Here is a 14,231-nt window from a genome sequence, read left to right on the forward strand (position 1 = left end):
GTAGTATATTCATTCTATAGCCTGTCTCTCTTAATACGCATTTAAACTACATTCTATTCTGCAAATAATTATACATATTCTTTATACATTTTTTTCTGATTAAGTTATAATGAAATATGTAAGGATACATTGGGTTTTACATAAATAAAAAATGCTTTCGTACCAGAAAGAAATGTGAATACATTGTAACGAAATTAAGCTAACCTCTTACCTTTAAAGAATTGCTTGGTTTGACTAAGAGCCATAACGGCTATATAGGTTCTTGTACACTCTACACAAATCAAGTTTGTTTAATCATTTATTTTTTTAAATGGGGCTTGTTTACAAGGTATCATCTTGTCGAGTGCTCTCGACCATAACATTCTTACTTGCTTTGAATGCAAATTGCAGTTACATTCAGAGCATACACAGAAGCAATTTCTCTCTATATAAATATACATATATATATATATATATGCGTGTGTGTGTATATGCACACCATATTTAAGTTGTCATCAGAGCAGACAGTTGTCATTAAATAGCTATAAAGCACTTTGTAAAACGCATTTCAGATAATTGTCAAGTAATTACCTATTTTACATTGTTAGCGTTCTCTCCCTTTATTGTCATCGCTCTGTTGTTGTTGCTGTTGTTGTTTTTGTTGTTGTTGTACTTGTACCCAAACGACATTAAAATGATCCGATGCCTACGATAACCCTGTGAATGTGAAGACTTTGGCAAATAGTATAACATATATAGAAAATCACATTTCGCTATATATAAAAAACTCTTTCTGCTTGGTGTTGATTGAATATCTGACTAAATGACTAATTGACTGATTGGTTGACTGAATGACTGATTGGCATAGGTTCAATAATTTTAAGGAGGGAAGTTTCTAAATAGATAAATAAATAAATCGGTAAAGTTTGTCTCTATTATATTTCTAAGATCTTTAAGTGAGGCTATGTTAAACCTTAGTTATTCTTAGTTCAAAACATGATAAAATTGACATTCCGCAAGGATATCGGATAAGATTTGACAAAGCTATGATGGCTTGAAGCTCTGAAAAAGTGTGTAGAGAAAATGGACGGTGAGGTAACACCAATACTGATTCCGGGACCGAAGGGACACAACTGAAATAATACCTTTCACCGAAATAGTGGTTGCGCTCCGTACCGGAACCAAACCAATATTGATTTCGGTTTAGTTCCTTAATTTTAACTAAAAAAGATACAATATTAACCCACTCCATGAACTAACATACAATATAAAAGAGAAACTAAAACAAAAGAATAATTTTATATGTTTAAAATAAAATGTGTGAGTTTTTCAAACCAATAACTTGACATACTGTATTGATTAAGTATCCGAAATTGAAAATATATTTGATTTGATAGAATTTTAGAGGAGTCTACATTCTAAATTTCGATGTTCTAACTAACGGGGATAAAATTACCCATTCTTCATATTCTGATTTTAGCCGGAGAAATGTGGTGATACATTCAGATCGGCCTCATCTTTAATTTTAAAGTATAATTACATACAACTTTCGTCTATAAGAATAGAAAAGTATGTGTGTAAGTTAGTTAAATGAATTAAGCTTGATAAGTAAATGATTTTATTAAATTGTCACCGCTAATTGTTTTTTGACTTTTTTCTTTACTTTCAGCAGTCCAATAATGCAAATGACGGCTCTCCAATGTCCAGTTCTGATGTTGAAACTTTCAATGGGAAAATAGTATACAATCTTGATGGAAGTGCGTTTATTATCGATGCAGGCAATGCGACTGTCTCGAGCCTTAGCTTAAGTTCAAGCGGTGCCACAGCCACAGCCACAGCTACAGCCACAGCCACGCCCACAGGCATACACACAACTACAACACGCTCCCAATTGGTTGGAAGTGGGAAAGGAGCTGACAGATTAATCAAATCGAGCGAGGATCGAGTGCGATCGCGTCAAGGTCAATCTGAAGCGGATAACGGAAGCCGACCCGGATGCGGAACTAGATCTGGAGCTGAAACTGAAGCTGAAGCTGGAGCTGGAGCTGGAGCTGAAACCGATTACCAGCTGAGTCCGAAAATTCATTCGTTCCGTGTGGTCTCCGCCCAAGATGCCAGTACACATTGTCAGGATCCAGCAATTGCCTTTCAGACAAATAAGCACAGATCGAAGCCGATATTAATGTGCTTCATATGCAAATTGTCCTTTGGCAACGTCAATTCGTTTAGTTTGCATGCGAAAACGGAGCACAGACTCAATCTGGAGGAGCTGGAGCAGCAGCTTCTAAATCGCGAATATTCCAGTGCCATCATTCAGCGTAATATGGATGAGAAGCCGCAAATCTCATTCCTCCAGCCCCTGGATGTTAACCAGATAGCCGGTGGTACAGGCGTTGGTACAGCCGGTATTGGCTGTATTGGTGTTGGTGTTGGTGTTGATGCGGGAAGTGGCGGTAATTTTGTCGAGTCAATGGAGGATCAGGATATTGCCGCTTCTCAATTATCAGCCGATAATGCCAGCATCGGCAATGATGATCGAGATCAAGATGATGATCGCGATCGAGATGATCGTGATGCACCTAAAGTAGCAGTTAAATCAACTGTGAAACTTAGTTCCTTAAATTCAGCAACATCAAAGACTAATAATCCTATAAAAACAACAAAAACAACAAGCACAACGACAACGACAACGACAACAACAACAACACCGGCACCCTCATTATTATCTTCAATCTCATCCAGTGTCTCACCTGTCTCCACAATCCGACAGACAGAGGCAGACAGAGAGTTAGAACCAGAACCAGCGGAGACATTAGATGAGAACAAGGTGGAAGCAACAGCAAGTGATGACTCGCCTCTGGATCTGGTGGATCTGAAGGCGCCTAGTACTGATAATATAAGTAGCGATAAGTCTATAACTAAACGCAGCCAAGGAGCCAGGACCAGCAGTCCAAACGATCCTCCATCTCCTACTGATTCTCCGTTTCCGTCTTCGTCTCCGTTTCCGTCTTCACCTCCAGCTCCAGTTTTAGCATCAGCTTCAGCTTCAGCTCAGAGACCTATGGACTTGGATGCCGATGCCAGTGCAGCGGATATATTGCAACAGCATCTGTTGTCGCTTCAGGAGCAACAGCAGCAACAAGTGATTGCTACTGGAGGCGTCTTCCCACCGATACAATCCCAGGCTCAGGCCCAGGCTCAGGCTCAGGCACATCTCAGTTCCTTTCATGCATCCCTCGCAGCGCTGGCAAACGAACAGAATGCGAGGGGTGTCAAACTACTAACGGACTTTCTGCAGCAGCAACTACAACATCAGCAGCAGCAACAGCAGCAACAACTTCTTCAGTTCCCAACTACTTGCTCGGACCATCCAGATTTCAAGGGAGTGGACTGTAAGGCATGTGAACTGATGGAAATTCAACCACTAATGGGTATAAAATCACCGGCAACTCCACAGTCACAGTCACAGTCACAGTCCCAGTCCCAATGTCAATCTCAATCCCAAACACAATCACAATCACAGTCTCAACCTCAACGATCACCTAATAACAACAGTAGTGGGGGATTGTCATCGTCCATGCCCATCTCGCCCAGCGCCTCATCGGTTGCCAGTGTTGGTAATCCTACTGCCTCCAGCTTCACAATTGGCGCCTGCTCCGAGCACATCAACGGACGTCCTCAAGGTGTCGACTGCGCTCGGTAAGTGCACAATAATTTAAAAAATATTCTTATACTGCTAGGAAGTCAATTAAGTAACTAATAAAAAGAAAATATATATAGTCCTAAAACACTCGATTTTCACACTACCATTTAGAAAAGTGCCCTAAAATAGGCGACTAAGATTACTAGTCCTCACTTTTTGACAATTGTTCCTCTAAAAAATCTAGAAATAGTTTTTCTGAAATTATGGGATGGTTGTAAAAAATTATTAAAGTTTTTTTACATTTCAAGGCGATGCAATATTTATTTTGTTTTTTTTTTTGTTTGTTATTTTATTTTTCTTTTTACTTTTTATTTTCTGTTTTTTGTTTTGATCTTTTTAATATAATTTTTGTTATTTTTTATATCTTTGAATTTATTCTCAAATATATAAAAATACCTCTGGCCAGGGAAATTGCCCTAAGTTGTAGGAACATTTTAGATTCAGAAAAACTAAACCTAATAATTGTATTTTAGGGTAATAATTTCCATCTTTAAAAAAATATTTCTTCAAATAAAAAAATTATTTCTATTCGTCTTCAAATAAATAAAAGACTTCTGAGCAGCCAAACAAAGGAAATTTCCCCAAATTTTAGAAAAATTTTAGTTATTAAAAAACCAACCCGAAAAATTGAACTTAATAATAAAATAATAATAATAATAATAAAAATAATCAAATTTTTCTTAAATTTACGGCAATTCTAATTTTATGGCGATTTTCTTTACTATAGAAAATAAATTTTCTGAATATGACAAAAGAATTTGTAATTTGCTCCCCAATTCATCGGGTTGTCAATTAAAGGCTCAACACTTTTCACACTTTGATTCCAACTCAAATTTGAGTACTAATTCTTAATTCAAGTAGAATCCTGCTGAAATGAATCAACTGATTTTATTACGATTTTTTGTTTAAGTCGAGCACATTAAAGATCTTATTTGTTTTATAATTACAAAGCTCATACGGTATTTGATATGTTTTCAATCGGTCTTTAAGGAACCTTTGCAATTTGTTAATTATGTTAAAAACATTTCATACTTACAAATTTATTTTATTTGCTAATATGACATGACACAGAGTAGCGGGAACAAAGAAGAGCAACTGCAATCGGAATTATGTCATTCAAGCATAATATTACCAATTTGAGCGTGAGAAAACAAGTGCCGTCGGCGGTTCATTTGCTATGGCCATTAGTGTAAGGGTTGTCCGAGACTGGGGATGTCCCTTCCCGGGCAAACTCAACAGGGTTGGGCATTGAACAGGACGGGTACCAGGGAACAGGGAACAGGGAACAGGGACCAGAGGCCAAAGACCAGAGAACGGGGACAGAGTTACGTGCTGACAATGCGAAAGGGTTTTTTTGGTACGGCCTTTTGCGAAATATGCGTAATTATTGCTGCTGTTTGAACTTTGCTCCGAACTTTTCAAAGGGATTCATTCATCTCGCTGAAATGTGGCTAACTCACAACGCAGCACAATAACTCATTAGTCTAATTTTACACATACATGGGATGTACAATTATTCGGATTAGGAGTGGGTAGGACATAGCCCTGAATAATGCCACGAGCAATGACGATTGTTCATTTAAACGCAAATGAACCTTGGGATTTCCTTATACAAATTTGTGGGCACACATTGACTACTTTATTTTGGATTGCACGCTTGACAGATGACGGCGTGACTTGTTATTCACAGGAGTTCTTCCACTCTTAATATTTGCCACTGAAATCAAATCAACGGGTTTATCGTGAATCCCACAAATAAAACCTCTATACGAGGTAAAAGTCTAGTGACGAAAGCAGTTTCTAGCCCCAAAATTTCTGATATCCAATTTTGTGACGAACAAAATTGAGTTTAATCTAAAAATTTCAAATAAAAATATAAATTAATAAAAAAAATACCAAAAAATGGCATTGTGCACTGTGAGCAAAAAGGGTAAGCTTCTTTGTACATAAAAATTACTTTTTGCGCATTGCCGAATGCCAATTTCAGCTTTTATTTTATTAAAAAGCCCCCAAACACATCTCTCCAATGGTATATAGAACATATATGTAGCTTCTATGGTTTGGAAACTGTTGAGGGATCAATTTTACCGGGATTTAGCGTTTTCCCGCTAAACTAGCGGTTTTTTCAAAAAGTCGTAGAACAAACATTTCTAGATTTTCGAAAAGGAATAAATCCCCATCATTACATTTAAGCTTCTGTAGCGCTGTGATACAAACAAACAAACTGACAAACAAAGAAACTAACTTTTCATTTCATTTTGAGAAGTCCACTAAAATTTTCAAATTTATTTATCTTTTGAACCAGTTATCGGATTTGAGTGATTGAGGTATCAATTGAAGAATCAATCAATTAAGTAGAATTTTTAAAAAATACAAAATTTTACCAAAAGGCCCCAACAGCCCCATTAGCTGCAATCATTTAAATTTTTTCCCTCCCACTTACACCCCCGTATCTCATGACCCCGGTGAATTAGAAAATGTTTTAGTATGCCATTTTGTAAATTGGGACTAAACCTTTCGATCTGTATATAACTCGATCTGATCGGACAGTCGTAGCAAATTTTCCAACTTAGCTGTATATATTGTTAGTCGCCTTTTGCACCCTTCGTGATGCTTTCGTCACTAACGGATCTGCCGTCCGCAGTGATAATAAGAATTTAGACTCGAAATTGGGAAATTAGCAAAAGTTATGGCACAAAATTTAAATCAAATAAACCAATGTGATGGTTTCTAAGTTTAATTTAGAATTTAGGATTGACATATTGTTTATAACCGTTACTTAAAAAATAAGTATATTTGTATATTGTGTTCGTTGGTTTTATAATAAAAAAAAGTTTAAAATAAATATTCAAATAGAAATTTTCATATTTTTAAATGATAAATTCAAAATAATAATAACAATTATAATTGATATGTCATATATATATATTTTAATTTTTATAACATTATTATTTCAGTTTGTTTATATAATTAAATAATATCTATACGAGTACATGTGAAAATGTTTTTTAGAGGTCCACAAACATTTTTGATTTACAGCAACATATAATACAAATGTGCCTGTATAAAAGACATTTATATGGTGCGCATCTGTGGATATATACATAAATATAGTATATAGATCGAGCATATATGTAAATTAAGTCACTGTGTACTGCTGTTATGACTTGGGAAATGAGAATAAGTTGGCAGACGGCATCGGAGGGCTTCGGAACATATGTGGACAAGGGCGAGGAGGCTTAACTAAAATAAATTAGACCAATTGCGCTGATTTCACTTAATAAATGACATGTGTGTATTGCATATTATATATGCATATATGCATATATACGTATGTATGCATATATATGTATATTCATGTCTCCTCTTCAGCTTCAATTGTCGCAATTTATTGAGATCCATAAAATTTCATCAACACTTTTGTGTGGGGTGACGATTGTGTGGCTATTGTGTGTTCTCCCATCTCCCAATCGTACACAATAAAGTCACGGCTCGAATTCAAATTAAATAATTAAAATGGATAATGTTTGTTTGGGATCCATACATAACATATACGTAGATGGGTGCCAGATTTCCAATGCTCAGATTGTAGCCCCTATAAACCGAGCGCGACTTCAATTTAATTTATTTTACTTGAGCTATTTCATTATTGTTCTCGCTAGTTCATCAGCACATCGTATCTGATCTCTAAATTATTTAAAATTGTATACTAGTCGATCTTATCAGGAAGATAAATATTGAAATATTAAAAATAAACTGTCCTAATATTGAAATAACCTAATTATAATTTAAATAAATGCTTTAATTATTAGAATTACAATTATTCTTCTTTAATATGTTTTTTGTTTGCTGTTGCAGATGTGAGATGCTGTTGAATTCGGCCCGACTAAACAGTGGAGTCCAGATGTCAACCCGTAACTCCTGTAAGACCCTCAAATGTCCGCAATGTAATTGGCATTATAAATACCAGGAGACGTTAGAGATCCATATGCGTGAGAAACATCCGGATGGCGAAAGTGCTTGTGGCTATTGTTTGGCAGGTGAGAATTTTCAAGCTGATTACACTACTGGAAAAGAATCTTAAGATATGAGAATATTTAATTGCAAGCCCAAGAAAATGGTAACATATGATAAATGAAATAAACACTTAATTGGTAAAGAATATTTATTTATTGCTCACAACTAACGAAAGTTAACATTTATGTCGATTATTTAGTGTTCAACACGATTTACCGTTAATATATAATATTAATAAAAAACAAAATCAAATTTTTTGATAGAAATACTAAATAGACAGGAAAATACAGGCTTTAAGTTGGGTTAATAAATTAAATATAAAAAGTATTTAGTTGTTGTTGATTTATTGAATAAAACCATAAGCAATAAAGATCTTCAACTGGTTAAAATAAAATAATAAATAAATGTAAATCAATTAAATAGAACAGAAAAAATTAGAGGCTCAAAATCGATTTTTAAATTGACATGAAAATTTTGTTTGTCTGTCTGTTTGTATTAAAGCATTAAAAAAGGTGAGATTTGATGATAAGAATTTATTCGTTACTTTTTGTTTTACGACTTTTTGAAAGAGCCAAAACTCGCTTAAAATGAAAGACCACAGTTTCCAAGCCACAGCAGCTACAGAAAGGTATTTTTGAAAGCTTTAAGGCTTATCTTTAAACTTTTTTTCAAAAGTACTCAGTTAAAAGTTTACAGGTGAAATAAAGTTGTTTAGCTTACACTTAGGCGATTTGTGGGAAAATGGCGCTAACGATTTCAATTATTCTCATTCTCGGTAAATGCAAATGTAATTGTGATGGATCTATGTGATACTCGATACTCTATACTTGATACTCAATAATCGATAATCGATAATCGATACCCGATCGCAGGTCAACAGCATCCACGTCTAGCGCGGGGAGAGTCCTACTCGTGTGGGTATAAGCCATACCGCTGCGAGATATGTAACTACTCGACTACGACAAAGGGCAATCTGTCCATTCACATGCAGTCGGACAAGCACCTGAACAACATGCAGGAGCTGAACAGCTCACAGAATATGGTGGCAGCTGCCGCAGTAGCCGCAGCGAGTGCCAAGCTCCTGCTTCCCAGTCCTTCATCATCCCAGGTGGGGGTTGGAGTCGGAGTTGGAGTGGGAACTGGAGTTGGAAGTGGATCAGGATTAGGATCAGGATCAGGATCAGGAGCTGGAGCAACGGCAGCAGCTGGTACAGCTAATGCCGGCTCTAGTGCCAATGGTACTGCTCAAGGTAGCACTGTGGGTAGTGCGAGTAATCCTGGATCAGGAGCAGGATCAGGATCACAATCACAATCACAATCGGGTGGTTCCATCAAGCCGAAGCCCTCGTTCCGTTGCGACATCTGCAGCTATGAGACGTCGGTTGCTCGAAATCTACGCATCCATATGACCAGTGAGAAACATACGCACAACATGGCCGTACTCCAGAACAATATCAAGCACATCCAGGCCTTAAATTTCCTGCAACAGCAACAGCAACAGCAACAGCAGCAGCAGCAGCAAAGTTCTGTTTCTGGATCTGCAACTGGAGTTGCAGCTGGAGCAAATGCCAATAGTTTTCTACCTGGTCCAGAGGTGGCTTTGGCCGATTTTGCCTACAATCAGGCACTAATGATACAGTTGCTCCAACAAAATGCAGTACAACAGCAACAGCAACAGCAACAAACGGCAGTAAATAGCAAATTGTCGCCAACATCGCCATCACCAGTGAGCACTCCCGACCAATTCTCATTCTCCATCTCACCACAACCCATGAAGATCTCTCAGGGAATGGGCATGGGAATGGGAATGGGAATGGGAATGGGAATGGGAGTGGGCATGGGAATGAATATGGGAATGGGCATGAATATGGGAATGGGTATGAATATGGGCATGAATATGGGTATGGCTATAAATGAAACGGTAGCATCAACTGCAGAGACATCAGGAGAGCAATTATCACAGCCCACTAGCTTGCCGGAATTGTGGCCAACAGCTCTATATAGTTGCCTGATCTGTGACAGCTTTAGCACCAATAATATGGATGAACTGAATCAGCATTTGCTGTTGGATCGATCCCGTCAATCCCCGACTGCTTCCACCGACATTATGGTCATCCACAACAATAACTATATATGCCGATTGTGCAACTATAAGACGAATCTGAAGGCCAACTTTCAGTTGCACAGTAAAACGGATAAGCATTTACAAAAACTAAACTTTATCAATCATATACGCGAGGGCGGCTCGAGAACTGAATACAAGTTGCAGTATCAGCCGCAGCTTGCCACAAATGTGGTGCAATTAAAGTGCAACTGCTGTGACTTCCACACCAACTCAATACAGAAGCTTTCGTTGCACACTCAACAGATGCGACACGACACAATGCGAATGATCTTCCAACATTTGCTCTATCTAATACAGCAAAGTCGTATGCGAAAGGTATCGTTAGAACTATCCATGGAACAGCTGGAGGATCAGCAGGAACAAAACTCTCAGTCTCAGTCTCAGTCGCAGTCGCCGTCGCAGTCTCAGAAAGTCCTTTGTTGTCAGCTATGCAACTTTGGAGCCAAGAACCTACACGATATGGTGTTGCATGTTAAGGGTCTGAGGCATATGCAGGTCGAGCAATTCATTTGCCTTCAACGACGCAGTGAGAACCTTGAGATGATTGCTTTAAACGAAGTATTTAAAGTCACCGACAAACTCTCCGCTGGCAACGCTGAAGGTGAGTCAACATTTTTATATTACAATTTTTTTTTTTTGTATTTATTTATTGTCAACTAAAACACAGATGACTTTTCCTCATTATTATTTTGGAAATTTACTATTTTAACTCCTGCATAATTCTTATACAACAAACATATAACATCATAATGCCTATATTTATTATCAGGGTTTCAATCCGAATCGAGTATCGTATCTAGTATTTTGGTTTTCGGTTTTCGGTTATCCAATATCTTTGTTGGTTGGCTTCCGAACGGTTACTGGTTTGCTTACCAATATGATTTTGGTTAGAAAAAAAAAAAAAAATAAGTAAAAACTTTTTTATATAAACAAAAATTCCTTGATTTCAAATTTAAAATTCATATTAGTTTGAAAAATGATGATTACCGCTTAACCCCATAGTTGCATTTAAACTGAACTGTACAAGAAACTAACAGTTATACATGAATCGGTTACTAATCGGCTATATCGGTTTGAGTAATTTCATTTTTTCGGATTTAGAATAATAAGAAAGTGATGTTTCGGTTAGGGTTTCAATCAGTTTACAAAGAAAAAAATTTGTGAATTTCGTAATTTTAGGAATAAATTAAAAAATGGGTAGTTCTAGCAAAATTTAAAATACGCCATAATAAAAAATTTTTTTTAGTGCAGCATTAATTTAGATGTCAAATACTGTTTAAATTGACATTACTTATTTAAATTGGTTTGAGATTTGACAAACTTATGAGAGCTCAAAGTTGTACAAAAATTTACAAAAAAATAAAATTAAAAAATGGGTGATTTAAGGAATAAATTAAGAAAATCGGTAATTTTTGGAAAATTTTAAATAGCCCATAAATAAAAGTAATTAAAAATAGGAGGAATACATATTATGATTTTTAAGTAAAAATTTATATTAATTAATAACTTTTCTTTGTTGATTTTTTGTATAAAATAAGAGTACATTTAAATTTTTTTTTTTATCGAAATTAACATATAATTTGAATTTTATAAAATGCAATTTAAAAACTATAATCGGTACGGTCTCTGCTGATCTGTATGCGCACGCATTCATACTTACACACATACATATATAAGAATATCCATCTGTTTATTTCCATTGTATGTGCGTATGTACTATACGTGTATAATACGGTTCGTTCGGTTTGCTGTTCGGTTTGGTTCGTAACTCATCATTAAGCACTGATTTTAGTTCAATTTCCATTTGCCCGCGCTCTTCGATTATTATCGCCCTCGCTCTTTTCCTCATCCTGGTCTCAATCTCATACCCATACTCGCACTCACACTCACACTCACACTCGCACTCATTCTTATATTCACACTGACACTCACACTCACACTCACAGTCAGTCAGTCGTTCGTTCCTGTTGCCCTTGTGCGATTTATATGCGTTGTGAGATTTATACGCTGACGCTGACCCTTGAGGAAATTATTACAAATTACTTAAGAATGCAAAAACGATTATATGTATCCATCGAATTTGCAATTAGTGACGTGCACACTTTGCTCTACGTCGGTTTCAGTGCCTCTACCAGTCTCAGTCTCAGTCTCAGTCAGTGTCCCAGTCTTAGTCCCAGCCTTTTAAAGGCAAACCTACACGGCAAATACATGGCCACAGTGTGAGATTCCCATATCAGATGCGGCGTCGTGCAGGGCTCGAACCGCAGGCAGATGGGACCACTGAATACTGAATACTGAATACTGAATGTAGCAGAGCTTAACCAGGCACAACAAGCTGCAACTGAATCTGAATCTACACCCACCCCTGCTACAGGGTAACAGGGTATCTAGTACTTATGCTTCATGATAATTATCCATGCCAATCTTCTTCTGCTCTTCATTCTTTTTACATTCAAAGCCTTTGAATTTGTATATGCATAATCGACGCTTTCGCTCTTTATTTTATTTTTCTTTTCACTTCTGACAAGAAACTTGATTTTATTCCTACTTCAACTATTGAAAAAATTTCACATTGCCTTAATTTAAATTAACAGCTTTTAAGTTTTTCTAATTAATCGAATATACATACCTTAATAATAATTATTGCCGTCGTGTTAAAGATCGTATTGGTTTTTGGCAGGGCGTTAAGATTACCTAGTCCCAAGATGCCTACTCAACTAACTTGAATTAAAAAAGAATCGCTGACCAATTTAGATTTTTAAGTCATTCCTTAAATATTATTAATAAATCAAATTTAAATCAATTAATTAAATTACAAAATAGAAATTTCTAGATATTATAAAAGCCCTCCTATACTCAGAAAAATAATCAAGAAATCCGTAAGATCACAAAAGCTGTCTAAGATCGGAATTTCCAAAATTGAGAACAAAAATCTTATTTCAAGTTCAGTTTTTGCAAGTACGGAAATCTTAAAATGAGATTTTTCGGGGATACTTTAAGTACGTTCTAATTTTAATTAAAGTCTGTAAGAATTAAAAACTTACTACTTTTAGTACACAAAAATCTTGAACTTGTTTTTAGTATAAAACATTGTCATAATTTAATAATTTTAATCTTAAAACATACACTAGTATGTATACTAAAATTAAGCAAAATACCAAAACTAAATACCATTTAATAATGGTGTATTTTGTTGGTAAGCGGCCTTTCTGAATAGGTGCCGATTTTACCAGCGATCCAAGCTTAACGTCATCTTTGCGTCACTAGAACCAGTTGAAAATTCTATGAGAAACGCCTTCTTTAACATTTGTACCAAAATATTCATTAATTTTTTCACAATAAAAGCTCTACTAATGTAATAAAATGTCTTACCGACTTCTAGGTTACATAAAAATATAAAAAACTAGAAGCTAAAAATTGATTAATAACAGGAACTGTTATGAATGAAAATAATTATATCAAAAAATAAAAATATCAAAAATCAAAAATAAAAATGATTTGTCAATTTCTATTATAAAAAATGTAAGAATATTGTATCATATGAAAAGTGTTGAGTCATCATAAATATTTCTAGATTTTGGAAATACGCCACTTGGTTCAAAGGATATTTACATTCAATTTTTTTAATTCGTATCTTTCAATTTGTATAATAGAAATTAACAAATTGTTTGTATTTTTGATTTTTATAATAAAAATTGAAATTAATAATTATTTTTAATTTTTAAAATATAAATTGAACTTAATAGTTATTTTTCAACTTGTTTATTAATAAATCAAATTAATTATCAATAATACTCGTACTTCGCATCATCATGAATTATCACATACAAAACTTTAAAGTATTAAATAGATTCTACGATATCTTGATGAAGCCGAAACAATCGAAATGGACCTTATATTAAAGTTGCTAAACTCAAGAAGATGCCAATAGTTTTAATCTTACTCTTAAATGTTTTGTTCGTAAAAGAAACCTTAGAACATTAATATAAAAAATCGAAGTTCTTAATATAAGAAAACAAATCCTAAATTGTTATGTATTTCTTAATAATTTTGGTATTCTTAGTAAATATTTCTGTCGCCTGCCTTATGGAATTATGTCGATTGATCCTGTACTTAAAATACTTATTGCACTCTACAATGTGTTTTAAATGCACTATAATCAGGGGTGACACAGAAAGCAAAAAAACCGTAAATCTCCAATAACTCCATACATTTTCATCAAAACAAGCTTACAGAAAAATCAAATGAACGAACTAAATTACTCATAGTCACGGACTTACCTATCTCGATCACTTCTGTCATTCGACAAATCGAACTAATTTCAAACCATTTAATAACGCTCCATTCAGGAGCTCTATAATATTATAATTATGAATAATTAAGTTGGATAATTATCCAACTTTAATT

At 35.3% G+C, this 14,231-nt stretch overlaps 1 protein-coding gene across 1 annotated transcript in view; it reads left to right on the plus strand.

The window, feature by feature from the left end:
- LOC117784995 (zinc finger protein 2) overlaps positions 1-14,231 on the plus strand; it is an 88,122-nt gene that overhangs the window by 58,113 nt on the left and 15,778 nt on the right. The window contains exons 2-4 of the mRNA XM_034622904.1: positions 1,649-3,678; positions 7,541-7,722; positions 8,572-10,425. Coding sequence (XP_034478795.1) covers positions 1,679-3,678; positions 7,541-7,722; positions 8,572-10,425 — 4,036 coding nt within the window. The 5' untranslated portion in view covers positions 1,649-1,678. The remainder of the gene's footprint in view (positions 1-1,648; positions 3,679-7,540; positions 7,723-8,571; positions 10,426-14,231) is intronic.

The sequence above is a fragment of the Drosophila innubila genome, chromosome 4 (assembly GCF_004354385.1).
Source record: "Drosophila innubila isolate TH190305 chromosome 4, UK_Dinn_1.0, whole genome shotgun sequence".
Lineage (NCBI taxonomy): Eukaryota > Metazoa > Arthropoda > Insecta > Diptera > Drosophilidae > Drosophila > Drosophila innubila.